The sequence below is a fragment of the Bubalus bubalis genome, chromosome 5 (assembly GCF_019923935.1).
Source record: "Bubalus bubalis isolate 160015118507 breed Murrah chromosome 5, NDDB_SH_1, whole genome shotgun sequence".
Lineage (NCBI taxonomy): Eukaryota > Metazoa > Chordata > Mammalia > Artiodactyla > Bovidae > Bubalus > Bubalus bubalis.
In genome coordinates, this window is record NC_059161.1 from 39,767,172 (window position 1) to 39,789,730 (window position 22,559).

Sequence of the window (22,559 nt, forward strand, 5' to 3'; positions counted from 1 at the left end):
TATCTATTCATTTGAAATACAAAGTACTTTACAAGAATGAAGTCCTTGTAACTGGGAATGAGATAAGCTCGAGCTTCTTTTCTATTATGAAATGTTCTGTTTCTAACTTTATGCATTTTGAGGTTTTAGTCTATTTATAATTGACTTCTTGATGCTTTCCTTTGTTCCATAACAGGTATAAGGTGACTTCTATATCACAGGATGAGACATGCAGGGTTCAGCTGGGGAGGAAGGGGGAGTGGAGCATGCATTAGAAGAAAGAATTGGATTTGCATTAATAATCCTTGCCATTTACACATTGATTTGTGTTTCTTCCCCACCCCCCACCATGTACTTTTAAAACTAAGGTATCTTTGGATTAACCCAGCAACCACGTGGGCAGTGTCCTCCCTGTTTTATTGATGAAGACACTGATCCCTAAAGAGAGTGTGTGTTTTGCTCACATTCACCCAGCTGACACTAGTGACAGAGTTGGGATCCTTGCTACCCAAAACCTGTGTGCTTTCCTGGTGTTGAAATAATTTATCTGCCAAGTCAGCTATTATGGAGTGCCCACCTTGGAGAGATTTTTTTCCCCTATGTCACAGTCTCTCTCTTGGTTCAGTACTGAGGTGTGGGCCATTTGCACGGATTGAAAAACTTTGTCGGCATGGCAGATGGAGACCTCATGGCCCATTCCAAGGTGTATTCCCCTTGACTAGCACTAACTGTAGGGAAACCCAGCCCTGGCTTCCCTCCATGTGTACTTCAAGCAATTTTTAGCAGTAGATGAACTGATGCCTGGCGCCTCGGCACAGTCCTCCACCCCTTCTCGGAGGAAGCCTGTGACAAGGCCTGGCTGATGGAGGGCTAAAGCTGTGATGCCATCCCACCCACAGCTGGGTTTAGAGATTCATCCTGCGACATGATTGATGTAGGAAAAACCAGGGAAAGTTGGACTTGACAGACATAATACTTGTCTGTTATTGAAAATCAGTTTTCCTGATGCTACCTGTGGTATTCTTTTTTTTTTTTGTACCTGTGGTATTCTTATTTCTCTGCTTTTAGCCCTGTAATAAACTCTCCTGATCCTTTTTAAAGAAAAAGCAAAATCCTATTATGTGAGAGTGCTCCAATCCACTCCGAGCATCTAGATTAATCTGAAACAACCTCTGAGTTCACAACTGGGTCAGAGTTGCGGAAGAGCAGGAAAAGACTTGCCAGTTCAGCAGCAGCAGGCGTGTGTCTCGGGCCAGTTAAGAACCAGGACAGTCTTGAGGTCTGACTTTGTTGCTTATGTTTAGGCCTTGTGTGCTGAGATAATTCTGGGTGGCTTTGGATAACTCTGTTTCTTAACTGAAAAGGAGAATCTGTTGCCTGATAAGTGTTTACCCATGAAATAGCAACATGGTGTATGTCTTAGGGTAGGAGGGCCTTTAGATCTCCAGAGCTCACACCCGTCTCCCCATCCCCCCCACCCCCAAAACCCAAGGTCATTGGCTTAAGCATGTTAACTGGAGTAGAATGCCAGCCCCAACTTTAAAATGTCTTTCTTATTCAGGGTCTCTTTTCTGGATTCTTTCCCCTTTCTCTTTTTGCCTTAAGGGCTACACATAACCCAATAGAACTGAAAATAGACAAAGCTGCCCCACTTTTAGTAAGTAGATAGAGATCTGGGGTCCAGAAATACCTCTTTCTTGCCAAACCTCAGCTTTGCTGATGCCTTTTTTTTTTTTTTTTAATGCCAGTCCCAGTCCCAGCCCAGCCTCTCCACTATTTGGCCAAGTGAGGGCTGGCTCTTACCCTGTGTCAGTGACAGACACCCAATGCTTGTTGGATCACTTTCTCCTTTATTTCTGCCCCGTTCACAAGTCTCACAAAAGGGTTTTTCAATGTCAAGGAAAAACTCAGGCCAAGAGTCGTTTTTAACGTGTGGATATTTTAACAAAATGAGTGAAGTATGTGAAGACCTTAGTTTTGAAGTGACTTAGAATCTTACATGACTTAAAGGTGGTTTTCCTGCTAGTATTCTGGCAGAGTCAAAAATGACTCTGAAGTTTAAGCCTCCAGATTGCTTGTAAGAAACTTGTAAAAAGTGATGACCTCCTGTGTGCCAGACTCCGTGCCAAACACTTTGCATTATCTCCTTAACCCTTCAAAGTAACCCTTTAGACTAGCTTTTTGCAGAACCAAGCTGAGGTTCCAGAAAGCCTTGCACCAACATGTATGTTTAGTAAGTGGCAGAGTAAGGACTTGACTTGTTCGCCTCTGCCTTGTGACCATGTCATGGCAGCCTTCCTCCAGGCATGATATACTAGGCTCTAGATTTCCACATTCCAGCCTAACTTGTGGCAGGCAATGCTGATCAGAGTTGGAGCTGGGATGGTGGCTGAGACCTGTGGCTGTACAACCTGATGCTGAAAGAAGGCCCAACCCTCACTCACACACAGACTCTTGTCACTTCTCTCCCCTTTCCTATTATACGTGGTCACATTGGCCCTGGTAACAAGAAAGATGTTGTTACCAGCAATTACTCAGTGAAGCAAGGATACTGAAGAGGAAATTTCCATTAGGTAAATAACTGTGAAAGAAAAACCCCGGAGCAGGGGGAGAATTCAAGCCCCGGCTCCTGTTACACTGGCCAAATATCCTTGGCATCCCCTGCTTGCTGAGCCTCCTGAAAGGGACAGGAACGCTGATAGGACGAAACAGAGGGACACAGTGTAAATTTGTTCTCTTGCATCATTCCAGCATCTACTTGAATTTCAGTTTTATAAAATCAACTTTTCTGAGCCCGGCCCCAAACACAGGCTAATTTGTCGTGGCTCCATTGCTGGAGACAGTGGGGTTATTTTTGAAAGGTGGGATATTGACGTGCAGTGTGTGTGTGTCAGCTACTCTATAGAACTGGCATCTTGAAGTGCTTCTGAGATTTTTATCCGCCCTGGTGAAAATATGGCTGTGTAGAAATTAGTGATTTGGGGCTGTGTCAGAATTCACAGGTGTGGCTTGTGCTGGAGCATCCTTCAGTGAAAGATGGGGGGAATCATTGTCGTCTTCGCAAGGGTCATAGCAGCTTTTCTCAAGGACATCCTGTTCGTTCGGAATCTTTGATTTTAGCTAGGACAGTATCCTGGTAGCTCAACTGGTAAAGAATCCACCTGCAACATAGGAGACCTGGGTTTGATCCCTGGGTTGGGAAGATCCCCTGGAGGAGGGTATGGCAACCCACTCGAGTATTCTTGCCTGGAGAATTCCCATGGACAGAGGAGCCTGGCAAGGCTACAGTCCACGGGGTCGCAAAGAGTCAGGTATGACTGAACGACTAAGCACAGCAGAGCAACAGAACAGTATTCGCATGTAGCCTTAAGTTTTTTGTGGACTTCAAATTGCTACCAAATGAACTATATTGGCCTGTTGTTGTTTAGTCACTAAGTCTTATCTGACTCCTTTGCAACCCCATGGACTAGCCTTCCAGGCTCCTCTGTCAATGAGATTTTCTAGGCTGGAAAGAATACTGGAGTGGTTACCATTTCCTTCTCCAGGGGATCTTCCCAACCTAGGGATTGAACCCACTTCTCCTGCATTGCAGGCAGATTCTTTACCCCTGAGTCCTTGCAAATGCCCCTTCTGGTGTTGAGGTGTAGTTTATACTGAATGGAGTTAAAGTGCGAGCACAGTCTCATTTAATCCTTACGACAGCCCTGTAGAATCTGATTATACCCATTTTGCATAGGAAGAAATTGAAGTTCAGATAACTCAGTACTGTTTTTATTGAGTGTTCCATGTATTAGGCTCTGTGCTAAGTGCTTTACATGTTTTATCTAATCCTTGCCACATCCTTGTAGATGGCTATTCTCATTCCCATTTGAAGATGAGGAGACAGAGAGGCTCACAGAGGTGAAGTTACTCATCCATGGTCTCGCAGCTATTAAATGTCACAGAATTCAAACTCAGGTGTGAATGTCCTGTCTTTATGCCATACACCTGCCTCCTTGGAGTTTTCCTTTGTCCGAGTATCTGCCACCAAGACTTCATTTCCATTTGAAGCATCATCAATGAAAAAGTTTCAACATTAATTCAATTTTCAATGCGTCTGGCTTTTCTTTTTAAAATGTGGAGGCAGAGCTGGGGCGGGCAGTGAAGGATTTCCTACACCAGTCACTCCTACGTTATGTTGTAGCTCTCATGGGCATCTCTGCTCTGTTTGAATGGTCATTTTCAAAGTCAAGGACATGGATGAAACAGTACTTCCCAGCCTCAGAAAAGACCAGTTCCAGAGGGCACCCATAAAGAGTGCTTACTGCAGTTACCTCCCTCTGCAGCCCATGTGTCCTCACCCTGTCTTTTAGGGAGAAATGAGATATAGGGTGTGATTTACTTTCCCACCGAGGTGGGGAATGAGAGATGGAATTAAGGGTGACTCAGTGCTCCCACAGTGGGAGAAGGCCACAAGCTTTGTGGTGCTGTGGATTCAACTCTCAGAAGACCAGTGGACTGGCCCAAAGCCCAGCCTTTGATCCTTCATCTGGCTGGCTTCAGTTTAGTTCCTATAAATGTTTCTCCCTGCAAAATCTTATTAAGCTCTCATCAGTATGGGTTTGGTCAGATCATGGATTCCTACAATGGCACAAGTTTTCTGAGTTCTCAGCATCATATTTCTAGGGGTGAAGACTTTGGTAGTCATTTCCTGTTAATAAAATATCTTTGTATCCTTTCTGTCCATTCACAAGTGACCAAGGACAAGCCCAGCTGGCCTGCACAGTGATTTTTTAATAGAGAGATGGACATTCAGAGGGAAGCCCTGGAGTGTGCAGAGTATAGGCACCTTTCCATGGCAGTGGTAAGGCCCCTGAGAAGCACAGGGAAGAATCCAACGTTTAGAGGAAGGAAGGGATCTCTTAGGTCATCTTGTCCCACCCTTCTGGGGTCAACGTGGTGTTTCTGTACAGAGAACACCCCAGGCCAGTTGGTGCTAGGGTTGCCAAGGCTGCTGCAACAGAATCAATTGGCAGTTAAGCTTTGACATAGGCTCCCTCATAAATCTTGGCTATTATACTTGTTTTATTGGAGGATGGGGAACAGTTAAGGGAAAGGGGTTGGTATCGGGCCATTTGCCTAGATTATTACCCCACATTCTCTTAGAGGGGAAAGTATTATGGGGTTTTTAACTTCTAAGTCATCTGCCAGAAATATGTAGACAGGACCTTAACTTACTATCTCTTCCAGGAAGATCTCTCTTTTTAGGAAAGTCAGAGTTGAACCATTCTTTCCTTCTTCTGTGACATCAGGGAGAGACATTTTTGTCCAGACCCTGAGTAAAGACCACTGGCAACCTCTGTAATTCCAGAAGATAGCAAGAATGCTCTCCAAAACAAGGGTCACATTTCTCTCTCCTCTCTCAATTCCCAAGTGCATACAGTTTGTATTCCAGGTTCGTGTTGCTGGCCATGTCACGTGTGGAATTGTTGTCTTCCTAATGAGACTGTCACTTTTGAGAGTAGGTCCAAGGCTGCTATTCGCTTGCCTCCTTAGCAGGACCTAAATCTGTGCTGGGCCCAGAGTAAGTGCTTAATAAAGACATCCTAACTTGGATCATAGATCACAGACTGTCAGAGCTGGAAAGGATTTTGGAAACCACCAAGTCCAACACTCTAATTTTATAGATGGTACCACTCCAAAAATTCACTTTGGAAGCTGGTGTTTATCTGCTGGGAACAGAGTTTCGGTTTTTTCCTTTCAATGTTAAATTCTCGTGCAAGTGACCATCATTCTAAATGTTTGAAAGGCTTTCTTTAGACAGTGTGGGATGTTCCTCCTTGGACTAGTAGCTGACTAATAATAACCTGATAACAGTAAGAGTGCTGACCAGATGCCATACCCTGAGCAACTGTCACTGATCCTGTCAGCCACAGGACAGCATCAGGACTATCTCCCTCCTACAGATACTGGGAGGGAGGCACTGCGGTCAGGCCCCTGGCTCAGGGTCATGTGGCTACCAGAATGGTCGAGGCTAGAATCTGGTTTGGCCAGACCCCCGAGCTTATGGCTCACGGTGGTTCTAAGTGGGGTCGCTGGAGAAAATCCTCACTTAATAAGAAATCCCACAGTGTCTCTGTCCTAAAGGAAAGTGTAAAATTACTTTTCATTAACTTTGGCTCTCTAATTAGACAGGGAGTGACAGGGAAGGTGAGGCAGAAATCAGTCATGACAGAGGTTGCATCTCCAGAAAAGTCCATGAGGTCATAAAAGCTTTCGGTCAAGAGTGCAAGGAGTTCATCCATACCATTTCTCCATTCCATACATGAACCTATTTGCAGGGGATGAATGGAGACATAGATGTAGAGAATGGGCTTGTGGACACAGTGCGGAAGGGAGAGAGTGGGGCAAATGGAGAAAGTAGTATCAACATGTATGCACTGTCATGTGTAAAATGGATAGTTGGTGAGAGGTTGCTCTGTAACACGGGGAGCCCAGCCTGGTGCTCTCGTGATGACCTAGAGGGGTAGGACGTTGGGAGAGGAGGGAGGCGATATATGTATAATTGTGGCTGATTCATGTTGTGGTACTGCAGAAACCAACACAACATTGTAAAAATTCAAAAACAAAAGAGTGCAAGGAGAAAGAGCAGTCAGATCTTGCTCCAGGAACCATTGCTTTACGTAAAATCACTGCTTCTTCCTCTGGTCTCTCTTCTGAGCTCAGAAATCACCTTCCCTCATTTCTCAGCGTCAGAGGCCTCAGGATTGATGGCTTCCAGGGCAGATCTGTGTGCCCCACCTCGCCTAACCAGAATGCAGTGGCCTTGTGGTGGCCAGGAAGCCAGTGTACTGGGTCCTCATGGCAGGCTGTTTGCCTCGAGCCTTTCCTCTGAGCTTTGTATCTAAATAACATTCCTGTGAGTTTTCTAAAAGGTTAGTCCTGGGTCATTGGCACTTAAACCACTTGTTTTGGTAGATCCTTCCCATGAAGCTTTATTATATATTTGATATCCTTCCTTTTTTATGCCTGAATGATGAGGATAAGTACCCTGTGGTTTATTAACTGTCACTTTAAACCTTTTCAGATTGTCTTGTGACAAAACAGAGTTTTATGTCCTTTTTATCCAGCTTTGATGGGTGAGACAGTTCTCTGGGTAGAGTATGCCAGGATAAATAAAATCTCACTCTGATTCGTGGGGAAGGATTTTGCATTTGAAGTCATGCGTTCAAGTCTTCCACTTCATAAGAAAGGTGATCTACCCCTGTTCACCTTTCCCTAGACTTTGTTTTCCTCTTGACAGATGGGACTGGGCAGTCAGTAATTGTGGAATAAGTGGAAAAAAAGGCATTACTTTGGGGCAGTTGATCTCTCTTAAAATGTGGATGTCAAATCCTCAGGCAACAATTTGCCACATTTTTGTTTTGAATCCCACTGATCCTTAGAGCAAACAGCCTCTGTCCTTACCAGTGGAGTTGTCATTGTTTAGCCGCTAAGTCATATCCAACTCTTTTGTGACCCCATGGAGTGTAGCCTGCCAGGCTCCTCTGTCGATGGGATTTCCCAGGCAAGAACACCAGAGTGGGTTGCCATTTCCTTCTCCAGGGGATCTTCCCGACCCAGGGATCAAACCCGTCTCCTGCACTGCAGGCAGATTCTTCACTACCGAGCCACCAGGGAAGCCATCCACTCCATTATAGAATCCCAAAGTTCACCTCTCCTCCCCCAGGCCATTTTGTTACACCTTTAGTCTTTCTGTAAGTTTGCAATAGGATTGTGAAAAGTAAATATGATTATGGAAGTTTAGTAGTTGTTTAAAAACCTTGTGCCCACCAGTGTAAATGTCCTACAATTCATTATATGTCCAGTGCTTGAAAAATATTCTTTTGGGACACACACTACATGTAATTCAGCAATTAATCTCTCTCTCTGTCATTCAGTATTTACTGAATCCCAGTTAGGAACAAGGGAAGGTATTTTATTTAAAATAATAAAAACAGTAAAAAAAGAAAAAAAAGAGTGCTGAGGCTTTAAAACTTGTTTCCTTCTGTTTTGTATTCATTCCAGTTTGCGGGGACATTATCAGATGGCTTAGGGAAGACGATGGATAATCGCCACCAGTCGGAGCGGGAGTACATCAGATACCATGCGGCCACGAGTGGCGAACACCTTGTAGCTGGCATCCACGGCCTGGCTCATGGTGAGTCATGTGATATCAGGCTGTAGACAGGGGGCTCTTCTGCCTCAGCTCCCTGGAGGTGCCTTTTGCTCATCCAATTGCAAGAAGAAATGATGGCTTGGTATCTGAGTGTGCCTGAATGCTTCCAGGCTCTCTGGTTCTGTCCTCCTTGGGTCAAAATGTTACAGCCTGTGAGAACTCTTCATTCATTTTCAAAATGTTGTACACATTGCAGTTCCTTCTTGTTCTCTGGCTTCTGTCTCCCAAGTGTCCTAGGATGTAAGTGTCCAAACCCCTTTTTAGAACACAGGACTACTGCTTCAAGACTTGCCTTCTGCTCACTGATTGATTATTCCTTCCAGAGGTAGCGAAATGTGAATTGGCTGCCAGGTTTGTGGCCCAGATGTTTTTGAGTCATAAATGCACATTCATAGGGATGTAGATTTATGTGCCCAAGAGATGTGGAACACAGCATGAATGTCTCTAAACTTGCTTATGGTTCTGATTTTTAATGTTTCAGTCTGACTCATCTGTTGTGTCAGTACCTTCTCTGCATGACGTTGAAGGACCCTAGGAAAGTAGACCCAGCCAGCTCTTCCCACCACTGTCCGCAGCCACACTGTATTTCAGCAACCCAGAGTTATATCCTGCTCTCCAGACATGCCCCTGAGTCCTTGCTCACTCATGTTTCTTCTGCCCTCCCCTCCCCAGCCTCACTTCCTTGCCCATCAAAATCGTTCTCCACCTGCAAGTCCCCACTCAGATGAGGTTTGCCCAGCTCCACTGTCCCCAGTTAGAATCAGTGTTGATTAGAGCAGACCTGGCAGTCTGAGTTGTGTGTGTAGCCAGCTGTGTGTGTCTTGCTTCCCTGATAGGCTTTGAGGGCAAGGAGAGGATAAAGACCGTCTCTTGGTCACCTTTATACCTGCAATGCCTCACACGGCACCTGGTGTACAGCTCGTGCTTAGTGATGGTTGTCGGTTGAACTGCTTGTACCAGATTCTTAGGAGTAGTCTGAAGCTCTCAGTAACAATTGGAGGAAAAACAAGGAATATACCTAGTAAAAAATAATATTTTTCTTCGTTTTTGTTTATCAAGTTTCCTAATGATAAGGTTTGGATCAAAATGCCTCTGCCCAGCTGGAAAGCAAGCAGCCCCCAAGGAGGCATCAAGCTAGCAGTGAACTTTGGCTGAAATTGATCTGTTTATGGACTTTAAAAGTTGATTGTTGGGCAATCTTTTGGGGTTAAAGATTTAATCATTGTTTCTAGTCACTGTAATGATAGTGCACCAGACAATTTTAAGACTTTATTTTTTTAATGAATATAAAGTGCTTTGCTATGTGTACTTGTCTTTATCTATCCAGCATCCTTGAGATGCAGAGAGAAACCATGCCTGTCCTCACTGTTTAGATGGGTGTTCCAGTGTGCTGAGAAAATGAGTGAGTGGTTCACAGTAGCAAAATCCCTCCAAGCCAGGGATCCTTCAGATAATATGTGCAACACCTCCAGAAGCCATTCGGGCCAGTCTGAGACCAAGAACCAGTGGCCTCATCCAAGGGGGACCCATTAAGCTCTGGGATGTATGAAAGCAGTAGAGTGAAATCCTTCCTTCGGATGAAAAAACAAAACAAAAAACAACCCTTAAACAATAACAAGAACCAGAATCAATGCCGTCTCCTTGGTTTTTAAACCAGGTTTTTAAACTGAGAGTCAGGCTCAGTTCCCCCTGTCAGCCCCACTCAACCCAGGTTCAGTCATGTTCTGACTCTGCCATGAGCTTTGTTCCAAACTTTGGGAAAGGCCTGTTGCCTCACTGGAGCAAGTGGACCCAGAATCCAGAAGAAATGCTGTGAATTGTTAGTATATTCTCACCCAAGGAACTTCCTATACCAATTTGTCTCACTAGAGCTGAAGAGTCTAGAGAGAGTGTCCTCATACCCCCTCCATCAAAGGGTAAACATCTGTGAGTGTCCCTGGCACAAATCCTGGAGACGATTCTTCCTAGTAATGCCTGCGTCCTCTCCAGCCTCTGCCAACTTCTGGCCACTTGGGAGGCTCTTTAAGGTCACTGCCGTCACCTTTCAAAATGTTTGGAATGTCTTTTTGACCTCGGTCAGTCTTTTGAACTGATGGCATCTAGGGTTCCAGCTGATGCTGGCAGCCTTGGGGGTACCCTTCATCCAAGCTTCACCCTCGACTCCAGTTGCATGCACCTGTTTCAGCAACGTGTTCAGGAAGGAGTTTTGACCCCATTTCAGGCATTCATTGGTGCTGGCTGCTGCTGCTAAGTCACTTCAGTTGTGTCCAACTCTGTGCGACTGCTTAGACGGCAGCCCACCAGGCTCCCCTGTCCATGGGATTTTCCAGGCAAGAGCACTGGAGTGGGTTGCCATTTCCTTCTCCAGTGTATGAAAGTGAAAAGTGAAAGTGAAGTCGCTCGGTCGTGTCCGACTCCTAGCGACCCCATGGGCTGCAGCCCACCAGGCTCCTCTGTCCATGGGATTTTCCAGGCAAGAGTACTGGAGTGGGGTGCCATTGCCTTCTCCGGTGGTGCTGGCTAGTCACATAGTATTCTTTGAAAACTGAGGATTTATATTTGGTTCTTGCTCCACCTTACATTTTAGAGGATCCCAACTTTCCCCAAGGGCCCAATTTGCTGGTCCGTTGATTTAATCCTCTGTCTGCACCCTTTCCTGATTGCCCATAAGCTATTCAAGCTCTGGAATTAAAAAGTAGTCACTGGTAATCTCTTCACTTTCCTTTGGTTTTTCAAAACTGAAACACGCTGTCCTTCTCACTGACGTGTGATGCATATTCTCTGACTCTCAACTCCGAGGGCACACCTGCTGCCGCCCCATCTTGATGGGCCTCCCTGTTGCCTGTCAGGAGGTTGGCATGATGCCCATATGTCTACCTCGCCAGGTGCATGAAATTGAGGGGTTTGCCTTTAAATGCTTTTGCTTTTGTCCTTGGCCAGGTTACCACAGCCCTTGTCTCTTTTGCTAGGTATCATTGGTGGACTGACCAGTGTTATAACCTCAACCGTGGAAGGTGTGAAAACAGAAGGGGGTGTCAGCGGTTTCATATCTGGCCTTGGGAAAGGGCTTGTTGGCACTGTCACCAAGCCAGTGGCAGGCGCCCTGGATTTTGCATCAGAAACAGCCCAGGCGGTGAGAGACACAGCCACCCTTAGTGGCCCCAGGTCAGTGGTCGTGGGGGGAGTGGCTTTTGCAATTTCCATCCCCGGTCTGCTGCCTCTCCTGAGCCATACTGATATGTTTGATCATACACTTTCTGCCTTAATGAAATGATTTTTAAAAAACTGAATACACGTAACTAAAATTTCTGACCTGCCTAATACAAATACATGAAAATGAAGTATAAACATCTGGCATAATTTTCTATATATCTGTATCTATCTATCTATACCTGCATATACTGGATGTGTATGTGTGTGTGTGGTTTTTTTTTTATTAGACTAATCAGAAACACAGTGGCATCCTTACACACATCCCCTGTTCACCAAACTGAGTAGACCCCTCCAAACACCCGTTAAGAAAACTTAGGCTGTGTCTTGCTCCAAGACCCTGTGGCATGGTTGGAGAATCCAACAGTTGCGGTTCACCACATGGAGTCTGTCCCTTCTTAGTTCTCCCTCCATTTGAAAGTGCCAGCCAGTCCCCCAACCTTACAGAGAAACTTCCCAAGGAAGCTGGCAGTTTTTCTGTGGGATGCTGTCTTGCCTTGATACCAGCTGAGACAGGAAATCAGTGACAGCCCACACAGCTCCAAATCCCATAGACTCCAACCACTTTAACTTTGCTATTCATGTTAGTGGCCGATTTTAGCCTCCCTTGTCCAGTGACTAATTGGGGATCTTATCAACAAAGGGTGTAATGAATGTTACAGTTCCCAGCCAAGCTGGACTCCACTTAAGCCCAGAAGATTTCGCTGCTGCCTGGTTAATAGATATCCCGAGTGAGTTAGTAGGCCCTTAGAACGCCCAGGGCCTGGGCCACGTCCACACCCTGTCGCTCCTTCAAATAGGATTTGAAGTGAAATCGTCCCCAATTAAAATGAATCCATTTTCTGTCACCAGGAAGCCTTACTGATGACACATTACTGTACTAGGGGAAATGCTTCAGATTGTAGACGGGGACCACGTCATGTGTTCAGCCAGAATGTCTTCCATCTGGAAACAGCTGCTCCTTAAAAAAAGGATCTGTGGAGTTTAGTCCTTTAGTGAAGTTACAGTCTATTCTCAGACACAAGGCTGAAACAATCCTTGAGTATATCTCTAGCATGTAGGAAGCTGGGGAAGGGGGCAGGAGGGAGGAGGCTTCAAAAGGATTTTCCAGTTAGTTTCTCCATGTTTGCCCAAAGCCCAAAAAGTCTCTGTCCAGTTCTTTGTTAGGACAGTAAGGCCCAATGAAGCCCAAGTAAAGTGGAAGGCCCTGAATAATTCCAGAAGACCCATTCTTATCCTTAAAATCCTAGAGTGGTCAAGGGACAGAGTGATTTGTTTCCGAAAGAGTCCGAGGTATATGTGTTAAATTTAGAAATATTATTTTGTGCTGCGAACTCTCATGATGTTGACCAGAAAGAAATCACTTGCATTTTATACAGTGTCAGTTTGGAAAGCTTGATGAAGTTTCGCATTCTTTTTAGGAGCTCAAGAAAGGCACAAAATGCTTGCTGCAGAAAGGTGGTGGTGTCATTTTTGCCAGTTGTCTAGCTTGATTGCAGACGGTTCTATTTAGTGTTAGTAGCGTCTATGTATCACTCATTCATTTTTTGATGAGTAAATATTGATTGAAAATTGCCTGAAAACTGAAGGCTGGGAATATAGCAGACTGCAAGGCTGAGCCTATTCTCAGAGGACTTAAGTCAAGCAGGGTAGCAAACATAAAACAAATAATCATAGGAGTAATTATTTGCTAAAATTGTGATAAATGACACAGGAAATTTACAGAGTGCTGTGGGACTGTATAATTAGAGGAGGCAAAGAGTCGAAAGAGGTTTACTCATGTGTGGTAAATGGGGTCAAGAAAGGCATATCTAGGGAAGTGATACTTGAGATGAAGCCTAACATAAAAGTGTGACCTGGCCAGGTAAAGAGAAGGAATAGTCACCTCCCAGGTAATGGGGGACAGGGAACCTGTGTGCTTTGCCTCAAAGCAGATAGCAGTTAGTTGGCCAGTCCAATTGAATTGCCCAGAACAGCTATCTTCTAGTCACTCACTCCTCCTAGAAACCAAAGCTCTAGTGATAAGTGAGGAGCAGCCAGGTAGCCATGGGCCCTTGGGCATGGAAGTTCAGAGGGGACGTTGAACTGCTGCCTCTCTTCTCTGTTCCTGGAGGAGCCAGTAGTGGGAGAATCATGGCCCCAGTTCCATGCTCTAGACCCATGCTAACTTAAGGCCTCAGAGAAACTTGGCCCTCCACCCTTCATTGCACTGAAAGGCATTACAGATTCTTCTGGAACTCTGGAACGCATTTCCCTTGGTCCATTTGTCTAGATCGAACCATATGGTTATTAAATGAGGAGCCATGTGTTAGAGAGAAAAGATCCCTTAACCTGGAAAACAATAGTACTGGGTCCCAACCCCCTTCCTTACCAGTTTTGGGCCCTTGGTCAAGCCTCTGAGCCCCCTTGAAGCCTCAGTTTTTTCCTCTCTGAACTGGGGATAAAAATACCTATTTATTCTCTTTCAGAGGTTTGAAACCCAACCAGAGTTATTTTAATGTGGATGTTGTAAAGAACTATAAAATGCTGAGTGATACTATTTTTGAAGTCACATTAAAGGAGCAGAGAGGTTTTTGCAGGTGGAGAAACGTTTGAGTGCCTCAAGGGTTTGTTCTGATGACACTTTGATCTCTTAGGAACATACTAGTTCTCCCAAGGGATAAATCACCCTGATTTCTTGGAAGTGAGTTGTAACCATCTCCAACCATCCCAGTTGATTGAACAGGATCCAGGGGTGTTACTCAGGGTTTTTCCCCACTGTTTAGACAACAGGGACTAACAAATGATTTGAAGGGATTAGAAGTGAGATTCTGACCGAGAGCTGACCTGAGCCCAGGGACCGAGCCAGCAGTAGAACCCAGGAGTCCAGGCGCTCTGCCTCTGAGTCTGCTCTTGGAATGAGACTTTCTGCTTCCTTTGTAATATTTCATCCAAGGGAAGGCTTAGATCTTAGCATCTATGTTTTAACCGACCCAAATTTCAAGCAGATGATAGCAAAGTAAGCCATAAAACTGTGAAAGAATATTCCTTCCAGTAATCCATCTGAAAAGTGGCCTTACAGGAAATATTGGCTCCTTTCTGTGTTTATTTGAACATGATTTTATTTATAGGGAACCCCCTCCCCCCCCCCACTTGAGTTCCTTGAGATTAAAATACTTCCAAGTTCCTCTCCCTGTTGGCGTGTGCAGGCGTTCCAAGAAGGCAGCCACCTACCTTTTCCCTGAAATTCCCATGCAGTCTCACAGTTCCTGGGAAGGCAGGTGGGGGTGGGGGAGAGGGGAGGGCGGAGGACAGCAGAGTCTCTGGCCTCAGCGCGAATGCTGAGGGCCAGTATCCCCTGCTGCATTTGTTAACTGCACAAGTATGTGTGGTTTGGAACTGAGGAAGAAAGCCTCTTCCAGGGCCACGTTCTGCTGGCTCAGGTTGCATCTTCTCGTCTCCGTGTGTTGAGCCACATTTGTCCATTCCCAAGTAAAGTTTATGAAAATGGCACTGAGACAGCCACACTTGCAGTGCCACTGAAGCCATGTGGACAAGTCCGCCACCCTTCAGGTGGTGGTGGTTTAGTCGCTAAGTTGTGTGAGGCCCACCGGGCTCCTCTGTCTGTGGGATTCTCCAGGCAAGAATACTGGAGTGGGTTGCCATTTCCTTCTCCAGGGGATCTTCCCGACCCCAGAATCGAACCCGGTCTCCTGCATTGCAGACAGATTCTTTACCGACCGAGCTACAAACTTCATGGGACCAGGCCAAAGCCGAGGCACGTCCAGTTCTCTGCGTGTGGGGTGGAGTTTGCTGGTAGCATTTAAAAAGGTACTTCAGTAGAAAACCTCAGAGACCCAGCAGCAGCAAAAAAAAAAAAAAAAACACACACACAGAAAAGAAAGGAGGGTGTGACCTTGAGCTATTTATTTACTTGTTTATTTCTCTGAATACTGTATGTTGTACACATGGGGTCACAGGACATTTCGAGAAAGCAGCAGCTGGAGGTATATTAAACTGAGCCCCTGAGGTTTCCTCCAAACTGTTTCTTCACCTTTTCTGTCAAGACCCAGAACCAGGGGGTAGAGGTGGGAGTTGGCAGAACTTAAAATATTCAAACTAATTTAGCAAAGCTCAGGAGTGTTGGCGCTTATCTCATTATTTGTCAGATAAGGAAGAAGGGGGAATCCGAAGGATAATGACAGATCAGCATTTAAGGATCTCACCATCAGGACTCTGATAACGTTCTGGAATCCCGGGATCCTCGTACTGTGCACATAGATGCAAACTCCAGTTGCTCAGAGAGTTTTTGAGTAACCTTTCAGTTGATTTCACAGGAAAGATTCATGGTGGACTTTTTTGACTTCTTTAAGTGAAAACACTCCCAAGATACCACCTAAAATTCGTTAAAGATACTTTACGTGAATGGCCTCTTAGATGTGAAATGGAAATGGATTTTTTTTTTTCTTCAGGAAAAGCCCTTTCTGTTAGTGTTTGCATCCTAACCCACAACTCTCCAGGATAAATGGGTTAAGACCCTCATGGGTCATCAGAGCCTGGGTGCAGTCAGGGTGGGCAGGTGTGAAGAAAGTCAGCAAAGGGGATTTAGGAAGTGCTTCTCCTGCTTCGGTCCAGTCTGGCAACACTGCTCGTAATCGCTGTGCTCAGAATGCAGCCGTCTGCCCTTTGTGGTGTATTATACATAACACATCAGGCAGAATTGGCTTGCATTAAGCCTTTAGGAAACTTCCAAAGGTAAAAATCTAATAAAAATGTAAACATTCATTAGTATATACCATGCATGCATCAGTGCATGCCCAGTCACTCAGTCGTGTCTGACTCATTTGCAACCCCGTGGACTGTAGCCTGCCAGGCTCCTCTGTCCATGGGATTTTTCCAGGCAAGAATACTGGAGCAGGTTGCCATTTCTTCCTCCAGGGGATCTTTCCGAACCAGGGATTGAACCCGCATCTCTTATGCATTGGCAGGCAGATTCTTTACTGCTGAGCCACTGGGGAAGCCCAGGATATACCAGTGCTCTCAGTTTTTTCCACCATGTTCCCTCTAAGGCAGAGGATGGTAGACCGATGACCCCTGAATCTGGAGGCAGAGCAAGTCCAGCACTTCTTGCAAAGTTTCTGTTTTATCTTAAAAGTGTAAATGGAGTTTACAGTTTATCCCATGTTTGTTTTAAATAAGGTAATATTTTTACATTGCTACCCAGTAAAATCAACTGTTCAGAAAGATACACCATGTCATCCTGTAGCTACTGCCTCTTGCTCATTTAAGAAGTACAGGATACTCCTTCCAGATGAACCCTGCAGACTCTCAGAGCGTCGATATAAAGCCATGGTTACTGGCCCGGGTGAAAAGCCAGCACCTAGGACAGGTTTGACCCGAGGCTCTGTTTCTCATCTTTGGGCGTATCTGTCTATTGGCTTGGTAACCATCTGCTGGGGGCAGCCAGGGTGTTTGTCGACATGTCAGTTTTATCATGAGAAGGAATCCAGTTTCGGTGAAACTGAAAAATTACTGTTGCATCTGGCTGAAAGGAAGGGACTGTTCATATCTCTCCGGTTTCCAAAAGTGGCCCCGTGGCTCTAGGGGCACCCCTCTGTCTGTCTCCTGCTCACCCCTGACTGTGAGGTAAGAACTCTGTGTCCTTACTTCCTGATCTTGCCACACCAGGCCTTTCCCGAGAATGCTTGAACGTCGATTGATCCTTCTCTCAGTCCTCCTGAGCACACCCAGAAGAAGAAACAACACTCAGAACTATGCTAATGACATGTGATGTCTCACTCGGGTCTGAAATTAAGCTGATGAAGTTACAGAATAAGATATTTTTAAGAAACATCTTAACATGCCTTATAAGTTAAAATTTCTCTCCCAGGAACACAAGCAGAGAGCTCTTATTTTCTAAGACAGACTTCTTCCCTCTTGCTGAACTCCAAATACTGTACTCCCCTTTCACTCAAAGGCTCCAGACGATCCATTCTCATTGTAACATAGCTTATGGAAAGCTCAAATCTGTTGATGGAAAAAAAAGAAGTGTGTGTGTTCCTGCACACACATATTTGAGAAAAGCCTTTCCATTTATGAAATCCCATGACTCATTTTTATGCGAGATTATCTGTTAGGGGAAAAACCACTTTTTTGGTCATGGTACATTATTATCATTTCTAGAAAGGAGAGTGTCTATTTTTTGCCATTTTTGGCTTGCAGAGATGACTGACTTCATGGAAACGGCACTATCCTGCTTCCAAAAGTAAAAATAAATTGAATTCAGGCACGTACGTCTTTGATATATAGTCCTGGTGTCTCAACCAGCAGGTCTTTGCTCAAAGAAAATAGAATGGAAAGTATGATTGCTTTCTGATTCTGGTTTCTTCCATTTAAAAATTAAATAGTCAGTCTGAGGCGTGTGCATGCACGCGCGCACACACACACACACACACACACATACACACACACACAAGTCCTTATATATGTAGTCCCTTCCTTGTTCAGAGACTTGATTTTTAAAACTGTGGAATGACCCCCAGTCTTACATACATAAGATATGCATTTGAGGGTTTTGCTTTTAACTTCAAAAGAAGCAGAAGTGTATTTCTTCCTGAGAAAAATTTGTATTCCCTGTATTAGAAAAGAATTAAATGTCATTTAACTGTTGGTGGAATTCCTCTGCCAAGGCATGAGGTTTATTTATTTTTAGATTTTGATGGCCATCTTCTGTCTTTCATGGTTTTCCCTTCCAGAATCATCCATCTTTGCCCAAGATGAAATTGGAGTCTCCCTGAAAAAAAGGATCCAGGTTTGAGTTCATAGCCCCCGCTCCCAGAGAGCTTTAGTCAGTAGGATAATTCTGAAATAAATAGAGGCCATATGGGCTAGCAAAGAACTGAAGAGTGTAGTACTGTTTTAGAAGTAAAGGCTTGTAGCCATTGGTGGAAGAAAAGGCAGCCTTGGGTTTTATTAACTCCAAGTTCCCTTACTCTGAGACCTTTCTTGAGTACTCTTTTTGTCAGACTGCCTCTCAAAGACAGACTTGTGCTAAGTTTCTAACTAATTTGTCAAATGGCAGGGTCGGGGAGGAGGGAGAATGAGATTGAATTAGTGTAACATTTTAATCACAAAGAAAATTTTATTATATTTATTATATATGGGTGGGGCTTCCCCAGTGGCTCAGCAGTCAAGAATCCATCTACAATGCAGAATATGCAGGAGAAGCAGGCTGAATCCCTGAGTCAGGAAGATTCCCTGGAGGAGGAAATGGCAACCCACTCTGGTATTCTTCCCTGGAAAATCCTATGGACAGGGAAGCTTCGTGGGCTACAGTCTCTGAGGTCACAAAGAGTCAGACACTACTGAGGACTGAACACACACACACATATGTATTATATATAACTCAAATCAGGTTAACAGTGTTACTAACCTATATCCTTTGTGGATTTACTTTAATCTGTAGAGAACACGGATTTCTAATTAGCACATAATTTATACATATGGGTCCTAAAGGACAGAGGTTCTCAAAATATAGTCTAAGGACCCCCGGGGGACCCCCCCTCAATACTCTCCAGGGGATCTGTAAGGTCAAACCTATTTTTGTATATTTACATATTCATATATAGATATACAAAGGGGAAAAAACTATTTTTATAATAACATTCTCTAATGAATGAACTGAGGAGTTTTCCAGAAGCTACACAATATGCGATATGGCAACAGGTTAGCTGTGGAAGCAGATAAGAGAATGGCAGCTGTTTTCGATTAAGCAAGAGTTATAGAGATTTGCAGAAATACAAAACAATGCCACTCTTTGCACCTTCTGTGACTTCATGAATATGTCACTGGCCAACAAATACCTCTACCTGGTTTATTTCTTTGACAAGCTATTTTGTTTGAAAATATGGTGATGATCCATCAGCTGCTGATAAATAGTGCATATCGGTAACGATGGATTAATGTGGATTAAACTGTAGGAGCCACTGTAATGCGATGCTTCACTTGGGCTTCCTGCCAACAATTGTCAGTCCTGGTTTGCTCCTGACTTTTACTGGGTTTCATGAAGTAACAATTGGGAAGATTTTACCACATTATCAGAAGGACCTCTCACAATAATTTACCTAATTTAGTCCTTCACCTTAACCTACCATCCCAATAAATTCTAACTTTAGCAGCATGGTAAGTGCTCAGCAGAGGACTTCAAAGTGCAAGGTCCATCTTGTCAAAAGGGCACTCGGTTGTGTGAGCAGTGCCCTGAGCTCATTCAGGAAATCGAGAGGGTACCTCTCTGTCAGAGTTTACTTGGCAAAACCTCCGTTTTCTGCCCTGGCAAAGTTGATGGAGCAGGATAAACCCACAATATTTGGATAAGTTCCTTTGAACTCCTTGCAGAGAGCAGTTTTTATGAGGCCGTTGTTCTCCGTTAACACCAGAGACAGCTCCTAGTAGATTTTCCCCAAACATACTTCAAACATAGATAATGGCAGGGGTGACCCAGGCTGTATCATAAAATCCCAGGGGCTGCTGAAAACTTCAAAGGGGAGTCAGCACAGAGTTTCACTCTCGTTAGGAGGAGGATGGATCACCCTGGTGGGTTGGGACTAGCTGAATGTAGTGTAACCTCACTAAGTACCTCCAGGATGGACAGAGGACCCAGCTCGTCGGTCCTCTAGACTTGACTGAGCTACTCTGGCAGCACAGTTAGGGTAGTTAGACTGGCACCTGGCCACCTCCCAGGGCATCAGCATGTCAAATTAGCATGTGTGGGTACCTTCATGTCTTCTAGTGAAAAGATGCGAGCCTCAAAGAGTTTCTGTGTTCTTGTTTGAACTGTTGAGGGGCACTGTAAATTTAGTTAATGAACTTGTGATATTCTAACCTGATTGCTTAGAGAGTGCTCTGGTTCATGTGTAGGCGAACTGACAGTAAAAATTCATCAGGTGGTGAAGTACTGACCTCCTGCTATATTCCAGGCATATAATAGGTATTAAGTACTGAGAATATTTAATACTGGAGGACAGACTGCCTTGAAGAATCTTCCAGATTCCTGAGAATCATCAAAGTGTCTGTGGGTTAATGTTCTTGAATTAGTCTTACATGTCCATTAAAGCAAGTTTCCTATAGCTTTCTTGAAGTACCCCTTTATTAGTGATTTGACTTGCTATTTGTTCTTGGAAACAAACTGCATGTGTGTCAGTAGTCTATATTTGGTGGTGTGTATCGGTGTATATTTGATAGTTACAAGCATTTTTTTCCACATTATTAGGTCACCACAACCCTTTCAAAATGAATTGTTATCGTTTTACTCATTGTTTACAATTGGATAATTATCTCTTAATTTTCCAATTGTTCTTTCTACCTTAGGCATATTTATTAAATATTCTTTAGTTTCTACAATTAATAAGAACAGTGTTTTTAAAAAATATAATTTTGACCTTAATGATCTCTTTATGACAATTTTTTTTAATCTTTTCAAATTAAAATTTATTTTATCAAAGTAAGTAGCATACCCACACTTTCAGAAGTCAAAGATTTCTTCCTGTGAGAAATAAACCATCAGTTAGCTGCCCCATTTTTCCCCAACCCCTGATTCCTGTTTCTTTAGAGGCAGCCACCTCCAATACTTGGGGCTGTATTTTCATTTTGAAGGTACTTAACCTCCATGTTTCTAAAGGAATAAAAATGAGAATAGCGCTATTTCTTGATATCATTGACTTCTTATTGCTGTCTATACATGTCCCCCGCACCCCCCATCCCGTTTTTCAGTATACTGTAGTTATATAATTTTCTGGTAAATCAGTAATTCCACTTTTACATTGTTGTTGTTCAGTTGCTAAGTCATGTCCAACTCTTTGCAACCCCATGGACTGCAGCCTGCCAGGCTCCTCTGTCTTCCACTATCTCCTGGAGCTTGCTCAAATTCATGTCCACTGAGTCAGTGATGCTACCTATATATATGTAAAGAATATTCCCAGTGAAGCCATGTAGGTTACTATGATTATGTTTCCAGTTTGGTTTAACTTTGTAGTTTGTTTTTTTTCTCCCTGGAGCCAATAATCACTTTTATTATTTTTGCTTAGTTTTATATAGACATATTCCCAGTTTATCCTCAAATTTTTATCTACTTTTGACTTTTTCACTCTGAGATTAGTAACTCCTTTTTAAGATATTTTTCCTATCTGCCTATTACTAATACATCCATACACTATCCTTTTGTTGTTGTTCAGTCACCATGTCCGACCCTTTGCAACCCCATGGAGTGAAGCACGCCAGGCCTCCCTGTCCCCTACCATCTCCTGGATGCCTGAGTTCATGTCCATGGCATCAGCGGTGCCATCCAGCGATCTCATCCTCTGTCATCCCCTTCTCCTTCTGCCTTCAATCTCTTCCAGCTTCAGGGTCTTTTTTCAATGATTTGGCTGTTTGTATCAGGTGGCCAAAGTATTGGAGCTTCAGCTTCAGCATTAATCGTTGCAGTGAGTATTCAGGGTTGATTTCCTTTAAAATTCCTCCTGTCCATGTTTAAAAATGTACTTAGTAATTGATCAGTTACATTTTTTCTCTGGAAAGCCTTCCCCTAGCTGCCTCCTGTTCCTGTCCTCTGTAGAGTGAAGGCCCTCATTCTCTCCTGAGTTTCTTTCTCCTGGTTGCTTGTTTTGGCCTTTTTCTTTCATAAATAGACAGTTCCCAGATGTTTGATGATTCTTGACAAGGTGTTCTCCTATCTTGAGAGGAGATGCTAGTCTGCAGATTGGGGGCTCTCTGTGTGGGGCCCGGGGCCTCACCGTGAAGCATCAGGTGGGGACCTGCTGGTGCCCATCTTCTGCTGAGGAGGAGTGGGCTGGCTGCGGGTGGGAGAGCCCTGTGGTCTCACCACTTCTTATCCAGACTTCTACCCAACTTTCCTGTTTTCACCATCTCATAGACAGGCCTCCCTGTTCCTCCCTGATGCCCCAAGCACTCAGAGCTCCTCGGTGCACCTCCGTCTTTATGAAATTCAGCGGTTAATACACTAATTAGCTCACTGCTTTGTGGCTGCTACTCCCTCGGGCTTACATCTCAGCACCACTTGTCCATCTGCTCTTTAGCTTCTAAAATGTTGTTGACACCTTCTCTTTATCCTTTTGGATCCTTGCCACTTGTATCCCTTTGCTTTCACTTTAAAGGGGTCTCTGGACTCAATCTGTCATAG

The 22,559-nt window shown here is 44.3% G+C and overlaps 1 protein-coding gene across 7 annotated transcripts in view; it reads left to right on the forward strand.

Moving 5' to 3' along the window:
- The window catches only part of VPS13D (vacuolar protein sorting 13 homolog D), a 274,134-nt gene that overhangs the window by 204,660 nt on the left and 46,915 nt on the right, over window positions 1–22,559 (forward strand). For 6 of the 7 annotated variants that reach the window (XM_025285913.3, XM_006076786.4, XM_006076789.4 and 3 more), the window contains 2 exons: window positions 8,026–8,158; window positions 11,146–11,341. In XM_025285913.3, coding sequence (XP_025141698.3) covers window positions 8,026–8,158; window positions 11,146–11,341 — 329 coding nt within the window. The remainder of the gene's footprint in view (window positions 1–8,025; window positions 8,159–11,145; window positions 11,342–22,559) is intronic. The other variant, XM_025285915.3, reaches the window with a different exon arrangement.